The 18,922-nt window shown below is 40.8% G+C and overlaps 1 protein-coding gene across 7 annotated transcripts in view; it reads left to right on the top strand.

The window, feature by feature from the left end:
* The window catches only part of LOC105917036 (cytoplasmic dynein 1 intermediate chain 1), a 78,990-nt gene extending 62,102 nt beyond the window's left edge, over window positions 1-16,888 (top strand). For all 7 annotated transcript variants that reach the window (XM_036145017.1, XM_036145016.1, XM_036145021.1 and 4 more), the window contains 3 exons: window positions 4,344-4,484; window positions 8,096-8,221; window positions 16,201-16,888. In XM_036145017.1, coding sequence (XP_036000910.1) covers window positions 4,344-4,484; window positions 8,096-8,221; window positions 16,201-16,311 — 378 coding nt within the window. In that variant the 3' untranslated portion in view covers window positions 16,312-16,888. The remainder of the gene's footprint in view (window positions 1-4,343; window positions 4,485-8,095; window positions 8,222-16,200) is intronic.
* Window positions 16,889-18,922: the final 2,034 nt, after the last annotated feature.

The following is an 18,922-nucleotide window of genomic DNA, read 5'->3' as shown; positions in this document are numbered from 1 at the left end:
CGACCGCAGATGGATGCGAGGAGCTCTGTGGAACAAAATTCATCTGCAGATAGTCAGGTTAGTCCACAGCTCTTTTCATGCCTGATTACCACATCAAGACACTAATCAGGGTTCTTGGGTTTCCCTGCCTTGTCTTGCATTTGTCACACTCCTACTGAGCTTCTGTTTTCTGGACCTTAACCTGTATTTGAACCAGGACAACAAGCCTTGTTCGGATTTCTGTGCATGACCCAGGCCTGTTACCTGGACTCTTATCTTGCCTCAGACATCCTTCCTCACACCTCTGCAGTGAGTAAGCTCTCTCTCATTCCAGCCAGGTTTCTGACTAGCTCCTGCAGAGGATTACTGACAGTCACCGGGATCTTTCCTTTCATTAAAATGTTTAAGGGTAACACCTTGTCCGACTGAAATCTCAGGTCTCCTACATTACAATATGGTGTCAAGTTTGAGCCACCAGAATTGACAAAGACTCCTGGATACGTGTTGAAACGTTTTCAGAAAGGTGCTTTAGTTTGCCAGCTTGAGAGCTTTTTATGTATTTTAATAAAAATTATAGCTAGACTAAACTTATTTAGTCTAGCTAATATTTCCAAACAGGACAAACTTATGAACCAGAGTAAAGTGTAGCAGCCTTCTTTCAGCCAGCTGACCGTCAGTGTGCAGAAACCAGTGCAGACATTGATCCGTGACTTTAATTACCACCAACTTTTCTGATGTTTTTTTTTTCTTTAAATTGCTGGGTCTTAATACAAGAACAAGTCTGTACTTTACGCTCATGTTATTGTGGAGTTTTGAGACAAACAACACTCTATGTCATCTAAATCAGTGAGATTAGTTTTTGCTTAAATATTCAAAGCCAGATAATTTTTTTTAATAGTTTTCCGACTTTTTGCTTTCTGTTTTCTTTCTACCAAGGTTTCTATTACAAGTAGACTGTATTCAGCTGGAAACTGTGTTATAGCAGTGAAATAAAAAACAAGCATCTATAATCTATATAATCTTAGCAATGTAGCTCTTTGCATATCCGCCCTGTTTGTCTTGCTCTATCCATTTCCTAATGTTACTGATTTTCTCTCTACTACCACCTTTGCTTAATTAAAGTCACATTGAGTTGAAGCGCTGCAGGCCTTTCTAAGCCAGTATGTCATCAGTTGTTGCCATTACTTTTAACATGAACAGATGCAGGATCAAAATGCCTTTATGTCATTTAAAATGACTTGTGTATAATCTGCAAAAAACTTCAGCAGGCATTACTTTTATTCTTGTTAAAGGAGATCGATTGCAAACTTTAAACTAGACTTTATTAGTTGTTGTTATGAGAGGGAAATCTCGTTAACAGAGAAATGCAACATTTTTTCACACTTGTCCGGATCAATTCACAGCGTTATCCATCATGTACATCGAGCATATCATTTTTTACACAGTGGAAACACTTTTAGGAAAGAAAATCTGGACACTTTAAGGGAATGTTTTTGCAAGCAAAACCGACGCGTTACAAATGTTACTGTACAAGCAGCATTTAGTGAAGTTGAAGGCTTTTAGATTTTGATCTTTCTCTGGTAAATGCCATGGGAAACACAGGGGAGGCTAATAATGGTCCCAGAAATACATCTTGGTTTCTGGAAAAAAGGGTTCCTGTAGTGAAAGTAGAGTTGATACCAAAATTTCCTCTCAGCACCGTTATAGGCAGTCCACACTTGTACCACATTTCATGAGCTGTGACTGCAAATTACCAATGGGGCGAATGTACTTTATCTTTTACCCTAATGCATTTTGAGTTGAAGTGTCAATTTTCCTTCTGCTAAAGTCATTGTTTTCTTAATACTGCAAATATGCCATGTTTTGCACAATCTAAAAACGACGTGTAGCTGCTTCTTGTTGGGTTCTGATCCCGCAGGTCCGGCGTAGCAGTAATGCCGTACCGCTCTCCATTCAGGTCTGGTTTTCCAGCTCAGACGTGCATGAAGCGTCGTAGCCTACCATCTCCGGAAAGATAATGACAACCAGGTACTTTCTGTGTGGCGCCACTCGGATTAAACCATGTTTTGAGATTAGTTTGAAAACTTCTCACGTTCTTTGGAAATGCTGGATAAAGCCAAAGCAGTAGCTTAAGCCAGAATCAGTTCTGTTGGTTTATTTGAGTCATGTATCATTTTGAGTTTCTAACCAAATTAAGTGACGGACAGATTTTGGAGCCAATTTAAACGAAAAAAAAAAAAAAAATGGGTGTTCTTGTTGGAAGATGGGTTTATGAGAAAACAGCAGATGATGAGTAGGGAATGAGGACAAATAAAAGGTTGACACGGGCGAGGAGACAAACAGCGACTCATCAACCTATCGAGCACGAAAACTGCGAGGCAGAGAAAACGAAATGACTTCTCCTGTCATCTGGCCGACTGGAAAACAATCTCAACCAAAGCTTGAAATTAACTCCGCCGTCTGTTTGCGCCGTTTCTGAGTGCGTACGTGTTGACTCCGGGGAGCTTTGGAGCAAGAAAGATGACGAGTAACAGGAGGGTGGGGGGGTAAGAATGAGGAAAAGAGACAGAATACTGTACATTCTTTTATTTCACTCCTCCAGCCAACCTGTCTCCTCTCCACCGCCCTTCCCACTCGTCCTGTCAGGAACACAGTTTTGTTTTTTAAGCCCCTGGAATCCCAGCTGTCAGTCTGAAAAATGGGGATTACACACACACAGTCGCACACGCTCGAGCAGCTTCTTTCACGTTGTAAAACGTATAGGTACGCTTTATTGTGGTTAATTGCTTCCACTGTTTGGTCCATCGGGTTAATTATCAAAGCCGCCGCCCATTGTATTGTTTACAATATTTCCCTCCATAAAAGTGCTAAAAAACAACAACCCCGATACGATATTGCATGAAAGTTGAATGTCTTAGATATTGAAATAAATCATGCTTCGGTAAAAGTGTAATAAAAGCAAAGAATTGTTTAATTATTTCAATTTGTTATTGATCCTGTTAGTGCCGTATGGACCGATGAAGTTTGTGTGTGTTTTAACTTCAACAGATCAGTTTTCCTAGTTTTTTTTTTTTAGATTTATTGATTTTTTTTTTTTTAAATTAAATACAATAATTCTATATCCAGTTATTGGATTGGTAATGTAACCTAAAAATTATTTTTATATGAAGCCTACAAATCCAAATGCTAGGAGGGGGGGGCAACAGCGCTTGACTTTTCATGTAAAGTAATTCAATATCAAAAATATTCGATGTGTTTAGGATTTTAAAGATGTGGAAGAAGTAATTATTATGTAACTGTGCAGAGGAAAATGTTCATAGTTAATATTTAGATTGGTGCTTGTGTCATTTCCTGCCCAGTGTAACGGCAGACGTGTCAATAAAAAGAAAAAAAAGTACCAAGCGGCCCTGCTTTCCTGGCTCTGTTCTGAAATGTTATGCTCAAAAGATGAAAGATGGCCGTCAGACCAAATGAAAAAGTCTGAGCTATAACATCATCTCCTGTTTTTATTTGCTTCTATTTACTCAATATAATGTGCAAATGCAAATCAGAGCCCCAAATGAAATTCTGCTTTGGGTTCAACACAATGTCGGGCCGGCTCTGGTTAGTCTTCAGGGTTTTTCCACATTTATTTACACTTTCAGTTAAAGGTTAATGAAGCTGCCAACGATATGGTGGAGTAGAAGGATGAAGTGACATAAAATCTCCTTTCCAGCACGATACGTTGTACATAATGCCATGTTATGGTAATTTAGAGTTTGTCCACTAGAGAGCACTGACTAGTTTCCCACGGAAAGGTAAAAACATCTCCCACGGCACCAGATATGAATCTTTATTAACATCCATTTATGTTAAAAGTGATTATCAGCAGGCATGAATAACGATATTATGATTGCATTTTTTTCCACCGATCAAAACAAATGAATCCATAATTAACCGACCCGTTGGTGCCAGTAACGTCTGCGTCCTACTTGAGGCACCTCTTGACCTGTCCGCTCCCCCCTCCTCCTCCTTCTTGTTGCGTCCTCTATCTCTTCCCATCCCTGCGACAGCTGTTGTGTTAAGGTTACAGTACACCTTGTGGACGGGGCTTCCCTTTCATCTCTCCCAGCGGTTTTATGGCGCTGTGTGAATGTGCAAGGCTTTTTAATTAGGCTCTGCACCCAGACAGGCCCCAAGGCTGAGGCAGCGCCACTCTGTCTGAAGCTCGCACACTCCCTCTCGCCGTTCCTTTTTCACTCGCCGTGTCTCTCGCGCTCCCTTTTTTTTTTTCCCCGTCCATCTCCTATGTCTCATCTCCTGTAAGCCCTCTGTTTTGCTGTCCACAGACACCTTCCTCACTTCTGTCGCTCCCTCTCTTTCAGCACAACAAGCCCCTGTATTCCTTTGAGGACAATGCCGACTACGTGTATGACGTCATGTGGTCGCCTGTGCATCCCGCCATGTTTGCCGCCGTGGACGGCATGGGCCGCCTGGACCTGTGGAACCTCAACAACGACACCGAGGTACGTGGCTTCAGCTCGCGGTGGGCGTGCTTTTACCGGGTCGTCTTGCTCCGTGTCAATGTGCGTGTGCGTCTTTGGTGTCCTCGGGGCCTGTTGCTGGGGCTCGGCCCGAACCGCACAACCCAACACCCAAAGCTCCCTTCTTCACACACGCACACACACACACACACACACACGCGAGATTCAAGATTCCCCTGTAGGCGTTTCCCACAGCTCTCACTTTAAATCTGACTGGGTGACATCTTCTCATCCTGGCTCCCACCCAGCCACCCCGCTAACATTTCTACAACCTCTGCCTAGCGTTCAGACGGCCTCAGAGACCATCTTCCTCCCACACTGTGTCCCATCAGAGGACTGCACAGATGTGTCGGAGACCGCAAGCGGAGAGCCCCAGCCCTCAGTCCCGTGAAAATAATGATAAAAAAAAGAAAGAAAGTTTGGGCCAAGGGTTGAGTTTTGAAATGCTGTGGTGTGACAGTTATTTTGAGATGAGTGCATTTAAGGCCATTTGAGTGCCGGAACATAATCATGTGCGATGCAAAAACATTAAGGAAGTAAAAGGCATTACGTCTAAAGTTATTGGCAGGCAGTAATTGGGACCTACGTTTCTTTTGTTATGAAACATTTATTTCAGCTTCTCCTTTTATTTTTAAATCTAGACCTCTTTACCCATTCATAGAGTGCATCAGTTGACACCCCGGGTAAAGACATGTTGAAAAATCCTTAGAAAATGTCAGTCGTATGCTCCTCATGCACATTGTTCGGTGCCGTCGATATGATGCTGTCGGCCTGGCTTTGTTGGAGTGCACTCCCCCATGATGTCTTTGAAATACCAACGCATCCTAGATTAGAGAAATCTGGGGCCAGGAAACTGAAAACGACACGTCATTGTGGTCTTTTCAACAGGATAGTGACCCAAAACATGTGCAAAAATGGTTAACCAAATACGTGATTGCCCTTATTCCATGGTCCATATACGTAGATCTTCTAGAACACCTGTAGCTGAAGAGAAGAGAGCATGGGAGAGGACCCAGGTTCTCTGGAAGATCTAGAAATATTGAGAAAGAAGGAACGGTCAAAGATTTATCCGCTACTCCAACCTTGGATGAGGACATGTTAGGGAACTTTGTAAAAAAAAAAAAAAAACAGGCATGTACTTTGTTTTTAGCTTGTGTCCTTGCTGGAGCTTTATGGTCTGGGGCCTAGTGAGAATACTACCGTTATTTTCATCGCATTTCCTATAAAGCAAAAAATGTAACTGCAACTATGATTCTGTAAAAAACCTTTCTTTCCTTCAGCCCAGCCAGCAGACAACCTTTGATCATTCAGGTAAGAGTCCAGATAAAAGGATCCTCCATCCTACTTCCTCCCTTGGTTTCCATGGACACAGCAGTGACTTCAACCTTAATGCAAGTCTGCGTCAAGACAGATGCTCTCACTCCTCTCCAATAATAAGCTCTCCCTCTTTTCTCGTGAGCCTTGTGCGGTAGAGAAAATGTCTTCTCGCTTCAGCTCCCATCTGTGTGCGTCTTCGTGGTCTAACGCCGCCGCCGTGGGAGCAGCAGTTCCTCCGTCATATTCCCATGGTCGCCTCAACAGCAGCCTTTTCACAGACAGAGGAAGAGTTCATTATCGGGGGCTTAACTCGCCTAACAATGTGCTTTATGGGAAACATTTGCACAGACGAGCACTCACGCAAAGCGGATGTGTCGGACACACGCAGGCCAGCTCACGCACACACTAGTCGGTCTGATAGCAACAGGCTTTTATTGTTGCCATCATATTAAAACGCAGAGTCATAACAACATTAACAGAGCAGCGCGGCGCGCCTGGTTCTCATTTCCACACGCACGCACGCACGCACGCAGACACACGCTGGCAATTTAAAGGGTCTCCGTTCAGATCGGCTCTCGCGCAGGAAGGGAAGCTAGTGGGCTAATGGCAGTCAGTCTGTGGTTAGCTGGGCCTGAAACGCACGGGAGCTGTGCGAGGAGACGCGGTGCCAGGGCCTCTGTCTCCACTGGTGACATGTGTCAGACTCGCCTGCCACATGTCAGGAACAGTTTATGGAAACGCTGCAGATGGTTTTGGGGATTTCAAGGTTGCAACATGAGCGCTGAAGACAGAAATCAAGATTCAGCTTCACCCCGTGCCAGCAAACGCGTACAAGTCATTTCTGAATAAATGGGCCCCGCGTGTGTCCGGTTAAATAAAAAGCTGTAAATTTGACAGCTGTGTGTTCGTAACCTCCGGGGCATTCAGATGAAGCCACCCCGTTCTTGTGGTAAATTGTCTCTGTAATCACATAATGTAATGCTCCAATTTTTCAATAAACACGAGGACATGTTGCAATTAGGGCCACTAAATAAAATGTGGTAAGGCTTCAAGAGGCTTTTCATTAGGGGATATTTGTTACTCTATTATGTTTCAGAATAAAATAAATTTTGTGCAAATATGTGTTTCTTTTTTATTATTTTTGCTCTATTTAAGCTGGTAGTATCTGATGATTTTTACAAAAACTCAGTAATTGGGATTTTTACTTTCTTTGTTTGAACTATTAATTTGCAAATAAGTGTTGAGTTCCCAGATGAAATGAAAGGTGAGTGCAGTTATTGTCTTGCAGCTCAGTGTAGCTCCTTAGTTTAACTGTTGTAGTGCAGTGTAGTGACAAACACAGATTTAGATCCTTTTTTATTCCTCTTGACCTTCCTTCCCTCCTTCAGTTTTTCCTTGAGTCCTTTATTGCTTCATTCCTTCCTTATATTATTCCTTTCTTTGTTGTGTCCTTCCTCCTTCACATGCTTCTTTTTTCCTACCTTTCTTTATTTCTTGTGTTTTTACTCCGTTTGTTCCTTGTGTTCCTCCTTGTCTCCTTCTTCTTTTTCTTATGTCATTCCTTATTTTCCTCTATGATCTTTGATGTCCTTACCTTCCTACTTCTTTCCTTACTTTCCTCCTTCCTTCCTGTCTTGAAGAATCGGGATTTTTCAAGTTGAATATTTGAAACAAGCCCACTGCAGAAATGTCTGTCATGATTTGAGAATTATTATTTTGCATTCTTTAAAGTCCATGAAGGACTCACAATTCTAGAAAGCTGTTAAGCCATTAGCTTATCTCATGCTGTAACATGCAGACACTTTGTCAGCACTGATGAAGATTCCTTCACCCCAACTTGTCCGATGCTTAAATTGGATCAAGCATAAAGCAGCCTGGCCTATTTCTTGATGAATTCAGCTAGGTTTTTGATAATTTAATGACTCTGACAAACTGTATGGAGCAGTTTCGTAAGAATACAAAAAATGTGAAAGTGATGTCACAACAAAAAGTAACTTTGTCTGTCCTGGCACAGCCGCACCCGGTACCTTTTTCATCATTCATCCCTTTAAATTCACACATACTGGATGGAGGCACATCAAAATATTTGGTCTTTATTTCTTTACGACTAGACCTATGAGTTTAACCAGCCATGGTTGGTTAAACTCATTAAACTTATAAACTCAGTAGTTTTACCTTCACACAACTCATAAGGCTGTAGCGGCACTGGAAAATGGACGATTGGAAAAATATAATAAGCACTCTTTACACTTTTATTGTCATGTTGTACTCCGTAGGTGCCAACTTCCAGTGTCACTATTGAGGGAGCGTCGGCTCTGAACAGGGTCCGCTGGTCGTCAGGAGGGAAGGAGGTGGCTGTGGGCGACTCCGAAGGCAGAGTTTGGATCTACGACACAGGAGAGGTACGTAGAATAACCACGATAATTGCAATTTTAATGAAACATGTTTCATAAAAAGGTGCTTCTGGGGTCTTCCTTTGCTGTTGTGAACAAAATTATACCCTGAAACTATTACACTCTTGTTAAAATATGGTAATATCTAGTCAGTTTTGGGGTTTTTTGCTGTGAAAAATTTCATGGGGGCACAAATTAGATTCGATTCACTTTGACTGATGTGATCCACGGAGCTGCTGGCTCTCGTGGGTCTCATATTCAAACAGTCGGGGCCTAATTACAGCATAGGTGCAAAAAGCATGAGGAAACAAGAATAAAATGCTGCATTGCATTAATACAGCTGAACAGGAGCAGGCCGGGAGGTTTTTACTCCCTGTAATGCAATCGACTGTTACTGTTAGTGAAAGAAACGTCCGGTCTCAGTTCATCAGGGATGTCTCAGTCTGTTATTGTTACTAAAAATTACGAAACACGTGTAACTCATCATCATAATTTCACTGGAACGCATGCTCTGAATTTTTGGCAAGATGGGATGTGCCGAAACGGCAGCAATATGCCAGTGTGTTTACAAAACCCTTTCAGCTTTAACATTTGCTGTTTTGTTTCATGTTCCTTGACCGTGTGTCCACCACAAAGCAACCAACTAGCGACTCAGCTCTAGCCAACATGTTCTTGATGCTTGGAAGATTTGTTTTTTTTTTAGCCTAGATGCTTGGCTAAGTTTAGCATCTTTTTTGTGTGGTAAAGTGGAGGGGAGTTAAGCAGAGCTGGTGGCCTCAGCGCTGGGTTGATGGTAACGAAGAGCCATCAATAAAAAAACCGAGTCAAGCTGAAAGGTTTTATGGGTCCTGTAAGCAGAGTGTGTGTGTGTGTGTGTGTGTGTGTGTGTGTGTGTGTGTGTGTGTGTGTGTGTGTGTGTGGTAATGGGGGTATTTACTTTACTGTAAACTTGCCCGTGTAGCTAAAACTGGGAAGAGAACAAAAAAAAAAAAAGTATCTCTGGGCAGCAAGTCTGGAGACTTTTACTGGGAGGAAAAAATACCAACAATTTCCATTTCAGTTTCATTTTACTCTAGGCGTTTTATTTTTAGGCATATTTACCATCAGGGTTATCTATTAAAACTTTACAAGTGTTGTCCTGTGTGGAAAATCCGAATCATAGGATGAAACCCAGTCCCTGTTGTCTTGCACAGCTCAGAGCCCTGAAACTGTGTTCGGGATCTCTTGATTTTTAAACCAAGGCATCACCGAGTTGAAGCCTCTCGTAGTCGTGCTGCTGTTGCTTACGTCACTCAACATCACAGTGCAGCCCACATCCCTACACCCCCCCCCCCCTCCCGCTGTGGCCAGGTTTCTGATTAATTACAGCCAACGGCTTGCAGACATCTTGGGTGGCGGCTGCGGCTTTTGTCCCACTCACTCCGAGTCCAACTGTGCTCGGCTGAAGAGAAGAACAACGCTCACTTTGAACCCCGACGGTCTGCGGCAGCTCATATGAAGGATTTTCCGTTCTGACAATGTGGCTCCTTGGTTTCTAATATGCGGCAGATCATTGGACCCGTTTAGGCTAACGAACAGGCGGTCTGTCATAAAATATGATTTTGTTGACTTTTTGATGACTTTGATGTTAATATTCTGTTTTCACCAATAGGAATTGGATGAATAACTTTTAAAGATATCATAATTAGATTTTTTTTAAACGGAACCTTCTATTTAGATGCTCTTAACAAAACAAACTCCTTTGTCATAATAGTCCATCTTACAGTAGGCATCACATGTTTTGTATTCTTTAATAAAGTACACAGGACTCATAAACCACATTTACCAATTGTATAATTTTTACTGTACAGTATTTTACAAAAAACTTTTTATGTACATTGCAATTTTACTCAGAATATGAAAATGTAGTTAGCTTTTTGTTTAGTTTATTTAAAATGTCAATAAGTTCAATCTACAATCATCCTGAAGGTTTCCCCTCACCTTGGTGGTGTTTTATAACGCTTTCTATTCCTGAAAGGCCAAAAGGCCTTCGCCTTTGTTTAGATAATGGTCCGCTGTGCATTTTACAGTCACCATGTGAGAAATTACTGTTTAGTTAGTGCTTGCATTTGTCAATGTTTTCTTAATTTAAATGATAGCTTCTGTTGTCTGAAGAGGCACTGCAATGGATTCTCTTTTACAGCAGCGGAAAGCAGAGGTTTATGTACACTATATAATAAAAAAATACATAACCTATTTTTCTCGCTGTCTGACATGAAATCAGACTAAACCTTTCCTGTTTTATGTCATTTGTTATTACTAAACTATTTATACATACTAAATGTCAGAATATTGACTGCTTTCTTTTTTAATTTTCTTAAAAATCAGCTATTTTTCTCGCTGTCTGACATGAAATCAGACTAAACCTTTCCCGTTTTATGTCATTTGTTATTACAAAACTATTTATACGTACTAAATGTCAGAATAATGACTGCTATCTTTTTTTAAATTTTCTTAAAAATCAGGATTTCGCTAAGATTACCGTGCCTTCAAACAGTATAAACTAAACAAAATGATACTGTTTTGACTTTATAATCTTCACAACATTTAAGTTAAATGGAGTAAGACGTACTGATGTATTTTAAGACACACCTCAAACACATTGCTTCCTTGTGTGACATCATGGGAAATTTAAGTAAGATAACCGGAAAAATGTCTGTGGACCTGACTAACCTAACAGATCAGATTTAGCATCAAACTGTGGTGATTAAATGAATACGTGTATTGTTATTGTGCGTATGGAAACGTCTGGCTCCAAACTGAAGGTGGGTTTGATGACAAATGTCCCTCAGCAGAAAGGAACTGGCCCCAGCGAACACTTTTTTCTTGGGTAGTAAGGGAAATATCAACAGAACGTGGCTTTTATTGTTAACTTTTTTTGTCTCCTTTGTAAAGAATCAATTTATTTGTGCGAGCCATTGTGCAAAACAGATGTGCCATATTTGAGATCCAAAGTTGAACTTGTGAAGTCTAAACAACACAAAACCTCCCATAAAGTTGTTTATATAACTCAATAAAAGCAGGTTTTAGCACCATAACAGCTTTTTCTGCTGCTTTTTCCCATTTACTGCCAGTCTCACCCCTCTGTAGCGGCCATTCCTTATGGACTCCATTGCTCATTACTATGAGTGTCATTTATCTCCCTTAACAGCTCCATGTCACTTTGATTCAGTCCATCAGAAAGCATCACCATGAGTTCTATTCAAAACGTTTCCTACAGTAAACCTGTGTGCTATCTGATTTTAGAAATTGTTTATCCGTGATTTACAAAATGCATCAATCTTACAATCTAATCAAAATGTAGTTATTTAATACGTTCAAGCCTAAATTTGATCATAAAGCAGTTTTCCTTTTATATACAACAAATTAAATCAGCAGATCCACTGAAACAGAATTGAACCACAGACACACAAAATATCAACAATCTTTTAATGTCACCACGTGTTGCCGTGGTGACATTTCAGACACACACGAGCTCAGGATGCACACCGACAATACATACAGGTAGTAGACACAACGGACATAAGCTACGTTTACACGGACAAAAGTAATTGGAATAAAGGGCCGATCAGAATAAAGATACGTCATGTAAACAATTCAATCGGAATATGATGATGGGATTAAGGTCAGTCAGAATGAAATTGTAATCCGAATAAGATGGGTGGTGTATGCCGATTGATAATCCGATCAATGTGTCCATAAACGCTTGTCAGGCTCAAGTTATTCCAAATGTGGCAAAATACGTGACGTATTTCCACGTTGGTGAGTGGTGGAAACACGTCGGGAAGCAAAATTGCCGTGGCTGCCGATACAAACTTTCTGTTAAAAAAAAGTACAAGAGCATTAAAATTGTTGCTTACACAGTAACATTTCAACATTTCAATAGAACATCGTGAAAGTCCAGCCTGGGCGCTCAGAAGACAACCAAACTCTTATAATACTGCTTTGTTTAGTATATCTTGTTGTTTAAGCAAAGACCGACGTGCTTCTTCTTCTGTGTTTTTTTTTTTTTTTTGGGGGGAATTTGATAACTGCGCATGTCAGAATAGTTCTATGCTGAATAAAGCCGGGTGCATATTCACACACTTTATGATCGGGTTAATTGATTGTGTGCCCATATAAACAGTACAATCCGATTATTGAAATCCAATCGTGAAATTTTGTGCATGTAAACATAGCTAAGGATGTTTTTTTTATAGAGATTAAGTGAGTGAGTTGGCTGCACTGACCAACCACACTAAATTTAGCAGAACAACTACAGTATCACAAGTGTAAGTATTGTTTCTTTTAGTCACCCTTCACAACATGGGAAAGACAAGAAAACACTCTATTTAATCGTTTATCTTAAGAAATCTTAGGAAATAGCTCCAACAAAATAACAACTCCCGCTACCGTCAAAACAATACCCATTGGGTTTGAAACAACTGCAACTGGGACAAACTGGGCTGAATTAACTTCCAAATGAGTCTTGCCAACAAGCATACAGGTTTAAAAAATGTGTTCATTGCTTATTGTTAGAAGAATGAAGCCATTTTTTTCTGTTTTGAGATTATGATGCTGCAGTGAATAGAAATGTATTTTAGGACTTTTGACACAGGAGTTCCCAATAATTGTGAAGGTTGCTGTCTTAAAACTAGCTAATAATGCGCTCGCCTTTACAGCCCCCTGCAGAAATGCAAAGCCAGGTTCACATGATACTAATATGCTTACAAAATGATTTTCCTCTTCATTAGGCTGTGTGCAACTATGTCATATTACTTAGACTCTCTCTGTGTGTTTACATTTTAGACTTCTATTTACGTCTTAGGCTGTTTGTGAGGTTTTTTTTCGCCCCATGAGCTGGCTGGCTGAACTATATACAATCAAAGCAGAGGCGACATTAACTTTGATTAGACTTTTTTTTTTTTAAGGGTAGTGTTTTCACAGTTAGAGATTATTCATTTTCTCTCTGCTGGAAACACTCCGCAGCGACAGATAGACAGCATGGGAGCAGTACACCGAGCAAACACAAGAAGCCTCTGAGCTTTTATTAATGCCGTTTTAAAATGATATCAGTGCCTACTGCTCGCACGGATCTGCAGGATCAGTGGAAAGATTAAAAATGTAAACGCCGTCAGTGCACCAGTGCGCCCTGAGCGCTCCAGACAGTTTACCTGCTGTGTCCATGTGGACATTTTCCAGACTTTCTACCAGGTGGCTGGCTGAGTAAACTCAGCTGATATTCACACTCTAAAAGTCAGCTCAGCTGGACAGTGTCAGGGTGAAACCTGTTTTTTTTTTTTTTACCTGCAGTTTTACATTTTTTTCTTTAGATTGTTTCTTTTTCTTTTTGCTTGTTGCCGCTGTTACTCGTTAAACAGAGAGGGATACACTGACATTATTACGAAGTAATCTTCCAGGAATTATGTTGCATGTAAATGATGTTTAATGTTTAGTTGGGCCTGATTCACTTGACTTCACCCAATTCACAATCGCCGTTAGGTTATGTTTCATTGACACCAACCTGTCCTGGGAGTAGAGGTGGAAATGAGCATTTTTGCTACAGCCTGGCACCATGGATCTTTCCATTTAAAAAGGTCAATTAACTGTAAGGCAAGGCAAGGCAAATTTGTTTGTATAGCACAATTCAGTACAAAGACAATGCAAAGTGCTTTACACGATTAAAATGTAGGAAAATAAAACCGAATAAAAGCAAGTTGGAATAAAATGTTGAAAGAAAAGAAAACACGAGGAAATAGAAACTAAAAGCAAGCATTAAAAATAGTTGGACTACAAAGTTGAACTAGTGATGTTTCAGTAAAACAATTTAACAAGAATAGTCGCAGGCAATCCTAAACAAATGTGTTTTTAATGTTGCTTTAAAGGAACTCAGGCTTTCAGCACCTTTACAGTTTTCTGGAAGTTTGTTCCAGATAAGTGGAGCATAGGAACTAAATGCTGCTTCTCCGTGTTTGGTTCTGGTTCTAGGTATGCAGAGAAGGCTGGAGCCAGAAGACCTGAGTGGTCTGGAGGGTTGATGCCCTGATAACAAGTCTGTAATGTATTTAGGTGCTAAGCCATTTATGGATTTATAGACTAACAGAAGTATTTTAAAGTCTGTTCTCTGAGATACAGGAAGTGAGTGTAAGGACTTTAGAACTGGGGTTATGTGCTCTACTTTCTTAGTCTTAGTGAGGATGCTGGCAGCAGCGTTCTGTATGTGGTGCATGTGGTGCATTGTCTCTGTGTAAATATAAATGGTCATCATCAGCATCATCACTTTTTGCTGATCAATTTTGCTTGTTTGTTTACTGTGTTTGTTTACTGCCTCAGAGGAGGCAGGTGGTAAAAAAATGTTTTGGGTGCCGCACACTGGAGGTCCTTCGCTTGAAACACAACAATAAACTGTAGTTGAACATGAATCTGTCCACAGTCACTTGCCAACTGCTGGATCTTTAAGTCTAATTGGTCAGGTCCAAGTTCCTTATTCTGTTGTTTTTTCCAGCGAAAGCTTCACAAAATTATTGTTTTGTGAATAAATGAATATTTTCTTTAGACGTGCCATGATCTTCTGTGTTGCTTTCGTCTGACTCTTCAGTTTGCATCATGTGTGACGTTCACACTCGTGCATCTAAGCTTCCAGGGGTGTGACTTTGGTTAACGTATCATGAATTAATCTGATAGGATGAAGCATGACATAAGAAGCACTGATGGACCATGTCAGCAGAGAGCTCTGCCCTGAGGAGAATCATTAAGTTACCAATAAGAGACCAGCGTGAAGTCACATGGTGGCCAAAAGGTGAAAAATATTTATACACTCTCATCTTTCTGGTGACTTTTTAAATTTAAGTAATTAGGCATGCAATAAAATATCACCCCAAATTTAAAATAAATAAATAAAAATATAAAATGCCAAACACATTTTATGAGAAATTAGATGCAATAATTGCTTTTTATTTGGAAATTAAAATTTTCTGTCTACACTTTTTTCCTGCATTTCTATGGGGCGTCTTTAGAGCGCTCCCTATTGACAAACCGCTAATGTCCTGCCTGCAATCATAAAGAAACTAAGCATGTTTTTGTGACATAGAGATATAAATCCTAATTCCTTTCAAATGTGAAATTAAGATGTCAAGTGAGTGATGCATAAAAGGCGAGTCTCGTGTACAGGTGTATCTAAAAAAATTGTGATTTCATTCATTAAATGGAAAAAAAGCTACCAAAACCAACCTGGCTCAACATACCATGTTTTTGGGGTTCGTTTGTACACTCCACACCCAGACCTGATCTGCAGAATAAAGAAGAACAGAAACTGACAACACAAACTAGGCTAATAAAAAGAAGAATGAAAAAAAAGAAAAGCAGACTAGAAACAAAGTTACTCATTTCTATCAGTGAAGATCATTCAACAATAAGTGAAAAACTGAGCAAAAATGACCTCCATGGGAGATTTCTTGGGTAAAAACCATTTCTGACGAAAATGAACAAACTGACTCGTCTCACCTTGGACACAAACCATCTGGATTTCCCCAAAAAAATATTCTGTAGGCTGATGAGATACAGAATATTTTGTACAGATACAGATACAGGTAAGAGGTGACTGCTGCTGAGGCTGGCTGTTCACAGAGTGCAGTGTAAAAGCATATTCATAGAAAGTTGAGTGGAAGGAAAAACTGAGGTAGAAAAAGGGGTTCCCTAGCAACAGGGATTACCGCAGCCTTAAAATCAGTGTGAAGCAAAGCCAGGGGAAGAGTTTTGGAGGATTTAAAAGTTGTGGACTGTGGCTGGAGTTAGAGCTTGGAGAGCCACCGCTCAGAGCCGCTGAACTGGTTGTGTTAGGACACTCCTGACATGGAGCTGCCGAAGGCGTTACCTGTACACCAACAGAGTTCAACTTTTAGGAGATGATTTGTTTTATAGAAATACGGAACTTTAATTACCCCGTGCCTTTGTGTGCCCGACCTCCACAGCTCTCCGTGGCCCACCCTGAGGACTGGTCGCGCTTCGCTCGCACGCTCATAGAGATCCGTGCCAACCGGGCAGACGGCGAGGAGGAGGGCCCTATGGAGCTGGCTTCATAGAAAAGGACTCCAAGACCAAAGTGACTGGGGGAGCAGAGACCTGGGCCCATCCAGCTGCTGTCGCTGTAGCACGCCATCCCAGCTCAGTTTTTTTTTTTTTGTCTCTTTGTAACGGACTTCTAGTTATTTATTTGTCTTTGTTTATTTGTTTATCGATCAGGTGGTGTGTTGCTTGCAACTTGTGAGCGTACGGTATATATGGAGTGGCAGTATTATAGCCTTATGAAGATAAGTGTACTGTAACGAAGCTTTGCACATCATCAACAATAAAGCAGGGTCATGTTTTTGCCATGTATTCTTTACAAGTATTATAATCCCTTTATGTTCGGCTTTATTTAAATCTGCATGACACACATACCTTAATATTTCAAACGCAGGAGCCTCATTGTAGCTGCTTTATTTCAGCCAGTGTGTCCGGATAAAGAACCAGTGTTCTGTGTTTTTTTTTTTTGTTTGTTTTTTTTTTCTCTTTGAAGGACAGCTTTTATGATAAACTGTGACAAGAGGTATATTGTAACTCGGAGTGATTGCTGTGAAACCTGCTATGTTTACTATTAAAGCATAACTAACAAACTGCTGCATTTCTTTTTTTATTTTGCGGCGTCCAGTCGGGTAATAACACAACAAGCCTCGGACAAGTACCGTATTGTTCGGACTATAAGTCGCACTTTTTCATAGCTTGACTGATCCTGCGACTTATAGTCAGGTGCAATGTATATCAAATATATAAAACGTTTTTAAATGGTAATTCTTACTGACCAACATGAACCAAGGAGTAAACATTATCGTCTATAGCCACAATAAGGCTCTCTTAAGCGTGTGAAAACAATATGCTGCTCCTGTACCACCTAAAAAATGTGTTGAAATATTAAATCATGACAGCAAAGACTGAAAACAATCTTGTTTTGCTGTTTCAGTATGCAGTCACGCAGCGGAGCGTCGCGTGTTGCAGCTCGAAGGGGTTCCCACACCGTGACAGAACCCCGTCATTGGGCTGTCCGTGAAGCTGATAACATAATGTTATCCAGGCAGTTTGCAATTTGATGCATGTTCAAGAACGTTATTGATCTTTCTATGTTGCTCTCAAACATCCGTGTCGTACTGTTAGCTTAGCACGTAGCACCGTGGTCTAATTTCAGCATCATTTTTACAACTTTCAGCATAGCGGCCCGTTACCCTGAAATGTGCTTGTTGGAGTTGCTGGCTTGTTCTGCTTATTTGCCCCATTCATCCTCGTAGGTATATTCCATGTTATTCAGCCTGTTGTGGGTGCAGCTGTGTGATTGAATAACTGTAACATGTCAGTTTTTAGTCTTGGATTTTGTGAAACAAATTTCTAAATAAATGCGACTTATATTACGGAGTACGACTTATTGTCAGAAAAATACGGTATTCGTGCCTGCTGAATTCTTGAACTTTGGCTGCTTATGGACTCGTTCTCAGTTCAGTTTCAGCAGGAATATATTAGCGGCCTTGACTATTTTGTATAATGAACCATTGGTGTGCTGATTAAGCTTCAGTAGTGTTGAAAGCAGTCTTCCCATTGTGCCCATTCGTGTTTCGATGGTTAGAAGCGCTTTAAATTCAGGTAGCCCCTAGTGGTTGCAGGGAATAATGCAACCTTTTCAAATGAATGTGGCAGCTCTCTGGAGCGAGAGGGAGATGAGGAGGAAGCCGGGATGCACAGTGGGACAGAGGGAGGAAAGTGGAAATGGTAAAAAGATAGACTAGAATGAGGAAATAGGGCCAAGTGTGAACAGACAGCAGTTTTATTATCCTCATTATTTTTATTTTGTCAGATTTAACACTCGCCGCTCACAGCGGAGAAAAAAAAAAGACATTGCAGGATTATTAACTGCTGCCACATCATAACAGGAAATAAAAAAGTGGGACAGTTTAACATTTCTGCCTGAGAGCAGAACTAAATCAAATCCCTCAGAAGATTTAGATTTCACGCAGAGGAGCCCCTCAGAACCCTGTCCAGACCACGCTGGACACTAGCCGGACCAGCAGCTGAGCTTCATGTGAACGTAACGTGTGCTCTGACGGATGCCGTTCAGCACAATGCGAACTCTGCGTTTGAAAGGAGCATCCCCGCTGGACCTTTTCAACTTCACAGGAGCAAATTATTCCTGACAGTGGCCTATTCTGAGCGAAGAAAGTGCGCCTGTTCCAGTCAAATGGGTGCTGTCTGCCACGGTGACATGTGGTAAAACTCTTCAGCTGGAGAAAATGGTCCCATCCATCCAGAGAGCTTTAGTCGGTCAGCTAATGTCCTCAGAAATTATTTTTGGTCTTGTGGCATTTAGTTCCCCTCGTGGAGGGAAGAGGATGCGCTGTAAACCAGTTTGTGGTTTCATTCTGTTGATTGTTTGGGTCAGGGTGCTGAAACTGAAAGGACAGCTTTTCTGAGGGAACCTGGAAAAAAAAAGACCTTATTTTACCATAAAAGTCAAAATAGCAACAGGACTGCAGGATCTGAGCAGTCGTTCACTCCAAACAAGCTGGAGAAACAGCTTAAAATCAGTTCACTCAATCTATATATTAGATTATATCTAATTTATAACTACATATAAGTTCATTATTAACTGTAAAACTGCCACCAGATCAG

This window comes from Fundulus heteroclitus, chromosome 13, assembly GCF_011125445.2.
Source record: "Fundulus heteroclitus isolate FHET01 chromosome 13, MU-UCD_Fhet_4.1, whole genome shotgun sequence".
In the NCBI taxonomy this organism is placed as follows: Eukaryota; Metazoa; Chordata; class Actinopteri; order Cyprinodontiformes; family Fundulidae; genus Fundulus; species Fundulus heteroclitus.
The sequence above is the reverse complement of the archived record's forward strand: the minus strand, read 5'-3'. Positions and strand labels throughout refer to the sequence as shown.